The sequence below is a fragment of the Watersipora subatra genome, chromosome 5 (assembly GCF_963576615.1).
Source record: "Watersipora subatra chromosome 5, tzWatSuba1.1, whole genome shotgun sequence".
Lineage (NCBI taxonomy): Eukaryota > Metazoa > Bryozoa > Gymnolaemata > Cheilostomatida > Watersiporidae > Watersipora > Watersipora subatra.
This window is the reverse complement of record NC_088712.1, coordinates 63,676,860-63,686,368: the sequence shown is the minus strand read 5'-3', so window position 1 is coordinate 63,686,368 and position 9,509 is coordinate 63,676,860. Positions and strand designations below refer to the sequence as shown.

General features: G+C 34.8%; 1 protein-coding gene across 1 annotated transcript; it reads left to right on the top strand.

The window, feature by feature from the left end:
• Positions 1-6,306: 6,306 nt before the first annotated feature.
• On the top strand, positions 6,307-7,467 carry LOC137397581 (4-galactosyl-N-acetylglucosaminide 3-alpha-L-fucosyltransferase 9-like). The gene has a single exon (XM_068083874.1). The coding sequence runs from the start codon at positions 6,307-6,309 to the stop codon at positions 7,465-7,467; it is 1,161 nt and encodes a 386-aa protein (XP_067939975.1).
• Positions 7,468-9,509: the final 2,042 nt, after the last annotated feature.

Here is a 9,509-nt window from a genome sequence, read left to right as displayed (position 1 = left end):
AGTTAGCTTATTTTCTTATTTCTGTCACTTTCAAAACTTTTATATGTATTACATGACTTCATTTATTGATATAATTTCAAGTGTTTATTGCTAGTATTTTAGTATTGAACTTGCAGCAGCAATTGCGTTGATTTAGAAACTGACCTCTGACTCATGAGTAACAGTTTTATATCTTAAGCAGATAAATAGTGGCATTCCAGAGATAATTGAAACTTTAGAAACAACTAGTTGTGGCCATCACAGTTAGTACACTCCTCAAACCTTTAAATAGAAAAAAGCGCGTAAAATATTTTATTTGAGAGTTAAAATGAATTTAACTTTACTTTCCACAAATTATCAAGATTTTTTATCATTTGCAATCGTTTTTGATGTTTGAGGTGATCTGATAGCTAAGAATGTTTCTAGGTTGAAATCAATAAAACTTGATCCAGATTAAAACGCTAAGATTTTTCTATTTTGTAAATCTGCATAGACCTAGAACCTGTGCACCTCTGACCAATTTATGGAACAGTGAGACCTTTCTAGAAGCTCACTATGTGGGATCTCAGTTTCTAGGATCTTACTATGTGGTAAAATCTTATTCTTCACCTCACCTTTTGAGCAGTTGTCAAAGGCCTTAGTAAATGCATTAACTCCAACAGCTCAAAACAATCTCTCACACGTTGGCTGCTGAGGGTTTACTTGGTGTGCACTGTTACGAGTTGCAAATGGTCATAAAGCAGTGTCAATGAATGCATAACCAAAATACAAGCATACCACTATATTATTATAATAAAGTATTTATATATATTTTTCAAAGTTAATGTGCCTTTCTAGTTATAGCTATTAAAATTTTGGAATAAAAATATGTATCGCAGGAGGTTTGATATTTTGCATTACAGATCTTCTGCATTCACCAGTCCGACACCTTTTGAATTTAGCCACACAAGCTTGATGCATTCAGGTGATGTCGCTATATGGGAGCAAAACGCTACCGCTTTCGGTTACGACGCAAAGTAATGGCCTAACATCATAGAGGGAGGTAGCTCTTATTAATGAGCTTACTCGAATTATCCATTGACAATGCGCCAGGCCAATAGCAAGTGGCAGGCAACTCTCATTACCTCTCATTGTTTGTAAGCTGATTTTAGTACACTGGCAACGCCGGGAAGCACGGCTAGTATTTAAATAAAAGACAAAGAATATTTACCTTTTTTCTCATAAAGGTAAATCTATAAGTTTAGTTTGTGTTATAGTGAGTACTCACTTGAAGATGGCAACAATATTTTACTGAGTGTTAAAACAATAGAGCTTGAATATTAAAAGCATTTGTTTTATTTTTAAACTAGAATTGCAGTTTTGGAGGGAGACAATAATAGTTACTCATTTCTTGAAGGCTGTTCGTTTGGCACGTTTCTGTGATGATTCTATAGTCTATAGCTAAATGACTTTCACTTCACACGTTACAAGCCATAAAAAAGAACCAGAAACCACATCATATTTTAGTACACTTACATTACTAACCTAGTAGAGGTTAAACAAACTTGAACTATGTGGATTAATAATAGCAATGACCTAGTGTAATTGCTGTTTTTACTGTCTGTTGGTTTTCTTAGCTGACAAACCCACCATCTGTTTTTGCTAATGTCTGAGGGTAGAGCGACTTTTCTTGACATGACGAAGAACTTTTATATAAACGTAGTTGAGGTGATGCGTCGGGAGAGAAAGCAAGCAGGAGAATGAAAGAGAGAGAGAAAAAAAGAAAGCAAGAAAAAGAGAGAGACAGCGATAAAGCAAGAATGAAAAAGTGAGGGCGAGAAAGCAAGAGTCATGGATCTGTTTCAACACTCATGATGAAATATACCAAAACTATTTTTGCTCGTTGTTTTATGCTGTATCAAAAAAGAAAATAAAATTACAAAATATTAAGTTAAGTACAAAAGATTACAAATTTGGGAATAAATAAAATATACTATGATTATTTTGAGTTAGTTTCATCAAAACTTCATGCTGCCATTGTCAAGTTTTATTTCACAAAGATTTTAGTAGCCGAGATTGATTAGGTTGTGTTCACACTGGTTGCTCTTTTACTATACAGAAAAAAAATTTAACATGAATTGATCTCTAGTTACAGTTCTGCAGGTTTTCTGTAAATTTACGATGAGTTTACACGAATTGATATCTTCTAGCATGATCTGTTTTATTCTACTTTCATTTTCAAGAAATTTATCCAGTCATCTAAGAATTCTAATTTGTTTGAAGATGATTATTGTTAGATGATTAAGAGAGTGAGGCCAGTTTCAAGTTGAGTGAACATACCGCTGTATAAAGTTATCTGTAAGGCTTCCGAGTCTGTAAATTTTATTTTGCGGCTATCAATGTTGTCAGCCACGCCACTGCGTATGTAGGCTGCAACTTCTCCAGCCTGGTCTAGTCTCTGAAAAATAGTGAGGTAGGCAAAAGTAAGTTGTTTCATTATCATAAATAAAAGTTTCAGTTAAACAGAAAACATCAAAGGGTTTGGGGAGTAAAAAATTCATAGAGTCCAATTTCTGAAATTTCTTATGTAGACTTTGTACATTTGCATTAAATATGCAAATTGAGTCTAACATAATAGGATCAAATTGATCAATCACGTAGTTTGCACATGTGATTTATAATATCCAGAGAGCTATCTAATGAGTTCTGCAAGTTCTAAAAGTTCAGGACATGCTTTATTCTAGAAGCTTAAGATCGTCTTCACATTTGATGTGATTCAGGGGAGAATCACTGGTCTTTCTTAAATATATATTTAGGTTGCCGGTCCAAGCAAACTTGTAGTTATGTTCTTTCTTGAACTTTCTAGCTTTGTGGAATAACTAGGCTGGGGCAGAGGCCAGGTAATCATTGATATAAATCTGTTGAATGTGTGGATGTTTGAAACCAAGGCATGAAGTTGATTGAAGGTTTTTTTAAAAACTTTCATGAATGAATTGTTAATTCATAATTTAGGGGGCAGCTCATATAAAATGCACTGCTCCTGTCTGGTAGAAGAAGCTCTGCAGATCCTTCGAGTATCTAGATCTTCTTGTCAAATTACAAAATAATGCTTAGCAATTTACCTAAACTTGGGCATACGTCCTGGTTGGGTACAATGATTGTATCTGAAACACTGGTATAGGCAATCATAAGATTAGATTGCTCAATCGAGAAAGCTCCAAAGCATGTTCTCTCATGTTGAAAGCTTGAGACTGAATCTGAAGTTCCTTTCACCAGAAATTATGGACATTCTTCCACCATGTTTAATTTTGGATATATCTTAAATGTTTGCGGTGGGTTGACCACCAGGATGTTTCAAGATTTAAAATTGACAAAATATGAAAGGCTCCGATTAATCAAAAGTGTGGTTATGACATCTATATATTTCCAGAGAGATCGTCAGAATGAAGACACGTAACGCTGCAACAACAACCACTAATGATTTAATTTCACACATATTTTTCTGCAGGGCATTTAATCCTGATCATTATCTTTTGTCGATTTTATTTATGGAACATTTTGGCAGTCAGACCACCTCAAACATTAAAAATAATCGCAAAATATAGAAAGACACCAATTTTTTCTAATAAAGTCTACTAAAATCTTATGTGAGTTGATTTTTAACCAATCAATGGTAGAAATTTAGCAAGTTTAAGCCAAACTTTGACTTACTAGAAAAAGGACAAGTTTGGGTGGGCGAAACTAACTCTCACCTAGATTATATCGCTTTCAAAAGCACTCCAAGACCTGCTCGAGTGTTAATAAAGAGTTGTTTGATAATACTTTATTGCTTTAAAATATTCTAGTGTGCGGTTAAAATATATCATTGACTAATGGGTTTTAAAATCATGTTAAGGATGGTATACCACGACTCAGTTTGCAATAAACTCGGGCCAGCTCGACACAACTCATGACAGCCTCGGCCGGTTCAGCCCGGGTTATAAAAAAAGAGGCGGAGCCTCCTAGTGAAGGAGGCTTGCTTAATTTAGTCCAAGTTTCAAATAATGACAATGATTAATAATCTTAATAGTTAGCACTTGCTTATGAACTGCTGAGGTCTTTAATCTGCAATTATAAGCACTGAAAATACATGCAGTCAAACTCGGATAACTCGTCTTCGAATCCATCGTATTTTTTGACGCCATCACCCTGTTTGCACATGCGCTCATTAACAAAAAAGCCGCCATCTTTGTAGAAAACGAACATCATTCTCTTGATTAATAGTATTTTTTGGTGTTGTTTTGATACTAAAATAAAAAACTTGCAAACAAAAGCATTGTTTGCAATAATTAATTGCAGAAGCTTCGTGTTTTTAACAATAAAAGTTGTCCATAAAGATGGCAGACAACAATAGAATGACGTCACAAAAAATTAAGGATAGCCCAAACAAAGTTTCCTCGAACGGATTTGTTTGGTCCGTTCTCACGCAATAATCCCACTGTCTATTAAACTCAAAGAGCACTGGGTAATTCTTGCATGGGCAGCCAGTAAAGTTGACAGCACAACTCCTTTACAAACTTTCTGTGACTCCTTTACTGTCTGAAATATTGAAATATAATTGAAGTCATTTTGATTTCCTTAGCTTTAGTGCAAAACAGTTACTAGCTGGTTAAATGGAAATACTTATATTTGTCGATGAATAAACTATATATTCATAATTATTATAATGCGTACTAACATTTTCCTTGACTTGGCAGTTTAGCAAACATTGCTACAGAAAAAACAAAACTCTAAGCACAAAGCACCAACATCGTTAAAAATTCACCTAATGTTTTTTTCCCATTTTGATTACATACTTTGATAAGCGCCCCACCAGATGTCGGCTATCCATTATAAATATACAAACTTGCTGGTTTGAACTATTTATTTCTGCTTCCCCAATCTTGTTTTACTATATTCCTTGTAGCTGCCAAGTGAAGACAACTCTAATCTGCAAATGTGTACTTGAAAGTCAGCTTCTGCGTAGTTGGGGTTACATTTTAGCTATGAATAGAAAGATGCGTATGATGCTTTAGCGCTGGTAAGCTAGCTTTACATTTCACAAAATGAAATAGGAGATAACTCCTATGGAAACTCATGTCCTCATTTTTAGCACTCTAAGTTTAGTTAACTACTCTGCACACAAAAATATTTTGATCTAAAGTATTTTCATAAATCTCTTCAATAAACTTGCTTGTTTGCAATACATACGTATAGCAAAATAATGTACTAACAAGTTTCGGAGACACTTGGTTAGTCCCGGAAAGCACTGAGACTATATCGGTATCAGTATTCATTGATCATGCTGGTTACCAGCAAGAATAACTGAAATTTGCAACTTAAATACATGCTAGCATGCCTGCTGTAACAATTGTAGCAGTAGAATGACTTGTGGAAATGTAGCTTTATCAATTCTAAGGAGGCGTAGGCTACAGTCCTTCTGACATAGAATCAGCTTCTTGTTACAGAGGTGGCCAATGTTTATTGTTAGTAGTTGTCTACTCCTGGTAGTTGTCAGTTAGTAGCAAATAATTATTGATCTTAGTTAAACACTGTTGGCACCTGTTTAAAGCTATAAAAAACTTTAGTCAATCCAGCGCAAAGAAGTCTATTATTTATCTATTATTTACCAATTGAGAACCAAAAAAACTGTACAGGTTTTTGAATAGATTAAATACTTTAGCAGAGCGGCCATCACTAGTGATTTGTTGTAACATAATACTAATATAATAATATAATAATGATTATCATAATAATTCAAATAGTTCCTTATTGCGACCTAAATGAAAAATTACTAAAATGTAAACACAGGTAGCCCATTCTTTTATACCATGTACAAAACTTCAAAAGCTTTCTGACATGTTATTACGGGTTGAAAACGTTTGCGGAAAAGTCTACCTCTCTTACGCATCGGCAATACAACACGGGTTGTTGAGAATTCATCTGAAATTGATCACATCTGTCCTTTTTAAACATGTTTTTTACTTCAATTAAAATGATAATTCATGCTAAAACATCACTAACAGTGGCAAGTGCTAAGCCAAAGCTTTTAATGGATCCACGTTATCGATCATTATTGATCGCATCCACTTGTTGAAAACACCTTAATCTGACGAATTGTGACTATTCAATAGAGATAGCTACAGCCGTTGCATCATACCTGCTTACTCAGGCCAGGGAAGTATTGTTAATACTGCTCCGAGTGCATTCTAAGAAATAGCTGCAATGCGAAAGGCCTATGTATGTTGCCTTGCAAGCATAGCAGCTACTTTACTGCTTTCCGGTTTCTATTCCGCTGTATTTACTCAAAACAGTTTGCAATCATGTGTGATGCACATGTTAGAGAAAAAAACTTGTCAAGGACTAAAAATAGTCAGCTTGGAACATTACACCAAGGAGTCAAACTCTTCCAGAGAACTTTTGCTTCGTGGAACAGAAGATACAGCTCAAACAAAGCTCATACTAGCCTATACGACTATATATGGACAACGCTTTGATATTACAACTTTTCACAGAACTAGTCAAGAAAAAATACAGTTTCCCAATCCGCTGACACAATGTAAGTACGCATGTACGTGGAGCACCAACCAAAGTTTGTACAACCGTAGTGATGCTGTTCTGTTTCATTTGTATAACAACCTTGATCACAAAGATTTTGTGTACCAAAACCTGCCACAAAGGTATAGCTCAGAGCAGAAGTGGATTCTTATGATCAGAGAGCCGCCAGCATTTTTTTACCCTGAGCAACTAAAGATGTTAGATGACCGATTTAACCTTACAGTGACCTTTCATTCATCTTCTGATGTACAAATCCCTTATGGAAAATACTGGTCTAAACGAACTCCACGTCCCTACCGAAACTTTGCCATTGGAAGAAATAAGTTAGCCCTCTGGATGGTCAGCAACTGCGTAACCAGCAGCAGACGAGAAGTATATGTGAGAGAGTTACAAAAATACTTGGAAGTTGATATTGTTGGTGGGTGCCTTGGCTTATTTGCAAATTCGACTGGTAAATATGTTCCCCTTAAAAATGTAAAGCAGAAACAATACAAATTTTATTTAGCATTTGAAAACTCTGATTGCGAAGAGTATATTACAGAAAAGTTCTGGAAGAGTCTTTTTTATGGAATGATACCGGTCGTGCGTGGGCGTCGAGCCAAGTATGAGCACTTTGCTCCTCCGCATTCTTTTATTCATGCGGATGAATTTTTATCAGCAGAAGAACTTGCGAAATATCTTAAACGTGTTGCCTCAAATCCATCTCTTTTTAACCAATATCATAAATGGAGGAATCAATATTTAGCCGATTCTAGACTGATGACAATAAACAGGCAGTGGATGTGTGATCTTTGTGAAAAAGTTTATACTTCTCTGCCAAAAACTGTCAATGTTTATGATCACTTCAGCGAAGATACAAAGTGTGACACCTACCAGGATGCAAAGGGTAGAAATCGGACAGGAGAGCATGTTGAGAATATCTTGCGCCTTTAGAGGATATGGCTTTGTTTAGCCAGCTGCCAGCTGCCAGTGACAACTCAAATATGGTGCTGAGTCAATATCTTATACCAATTTGTCTGTACCAACTGAGAATGCTTGAACTGTATTCTTTTAATATATTTTATTTCTAAAATCTGCATGAAAATAAAAGGTAGAAAAAAAAAGCTTCGCTGTATTTGTTATAAAAAATTTATGATTTTCCATTCTAACTTTGTGATACATTAATCCTGGGCAATGTGTATTGATAACTGCAAAAGATTCATGTACATTTTAGCGTTTGCTTGCTATGTTGAAGTAAGTAGATATTATCAATAGAACAGGAGAAGCCAGCCTCGCTAAAAGTTATGAATAGTAGTAGACTGATTTATTTCAGTGAAACCCACAGAAAGTGAGTTAACAACTTTTGCGGACTAAATACTGGATTTTGCTATATCAATTTGCAAGATTTTGGCAGCTATCAGAAGAAAGGCTGAATATGATTTTTTAAATATTAACGCTTTTTGTAAAGACGGTTTTAAATGATTTCAGAGACAATCTTGTTTTGAAGCAAAGTGTTTGGTAGGATTTTGTTTAAAAAGATAAGCTAATGATAGCTACTTTTGCCTCAATATGTGCACGGATAGCACCAAAAGCAGCACAAGGCAAAAAACTCTAAATAATATAAATATCTACTTCTATAAAAGTGTTCAGTTGATCTCAAATTGTTTTACTATATACTTACATAAAATGTAAATATATCTTCATGGAAACACAGTGATTTCTTTTGCTGCGTTTAACGTTATATGGTTGAAACAAACTTTCAACCCGATGTCGTTAAATGTTTGTGCTTTTCATAGAAGTGTTCAGCTAATCTCAGATTAATGCACTGCTTAGACAATGTGTACATATACGTGCTCATGAAAATGTGGTAACTTTCTTCAAACACAAACATATATGCAATATACTGACACTAGAAGTTTTTGATTTAGCTCTATTATTACGTCATTTCGCTCCATGGTTTTCTTGCCTGTCAGTCTCACAAGCATTCCGAGATCAATTATGCACATGCTAACAAGCCTGATGAATCGAACAAAGCAATAGTATTTGCCTTAAGACATTAGATAAAGATTTGCAAGCTGTCTATTGATGAAATAAGCAAACACAACTAAAGCCGTCAGCGGGTAGGGGTCGATCGGTGTTGCAGCGTTGTAGTGTCATAGCGGTAGATGAACAAAACTAATCAGATCTACTGAGCTTGTCAATGCTTAAGACTTTCAAGTGGTCATTAGAGGAGAGTCAGTCAAAGAAATTACATTATAGCAAAACTACCTAAAGCCTAATCATTTTATTGATTTTTGTTTGTTTCTGAACTGAGTGAGAAAATTTTCAATATGCAGTCGTTACTAGAGCTTCCTTTGGATATAAAAAGGAGATCACTTTGATAAGGTTGATGCAGGCTCATAAAGCTTTGCACCTACATGGTATATAAACTAACAGAATGTTGATCGCAAGGAGAAGGAATGAAGGTACAATCTGGCTATTATATCATCATTTCTAGCTGTTTATCTTCTTTGCCATGAAGCTTGATCAGCTGGCAGTAAGAACTCTTCCTAATATAATCCAATTATAGAATGATAGTTAGTATAGTAATTAAATAGCTCATAACTGTGGCCTAAAATTAAAATTACTGAAATACAAACAGAGCTGTCCTGATCAGCCTTCTGATCAGCTGGCAATACAAATGACAGCTCTGATTAAGCTGGAAAAGGTGTCTAATAGCTGTTAAGATTTTATATATGTACCCAAATAATCTTCAAAAAACAATATCACTATTTTGATACTGCATCATTGAATGAAATATTAAACCAAGAAAGTGCAACAATTGTCAATTCAACAAAATCCATGCAAGTTACTAAAGATTTTTTCAGCACTTAGTGTTATAGCCCTATAAGGGTCATCAAAACAACTCAACAAATTTTTTTAAATAAACCATTTAAAATTATTTGATACATGTAGTAACTTCTATTTGTGCTAATTTCTGCTCACAAATTTTCCTG

Bases quoted from the DNA above. Each gene is read 5' to 3' on its own strand.
- LOC137397581 (XM_068083874.1), top strand. From the start codon at position 6,307: ATGCACATGTTAGAGAAAAAAACTTGTCAAGGACTAAAAATAGTCAGC.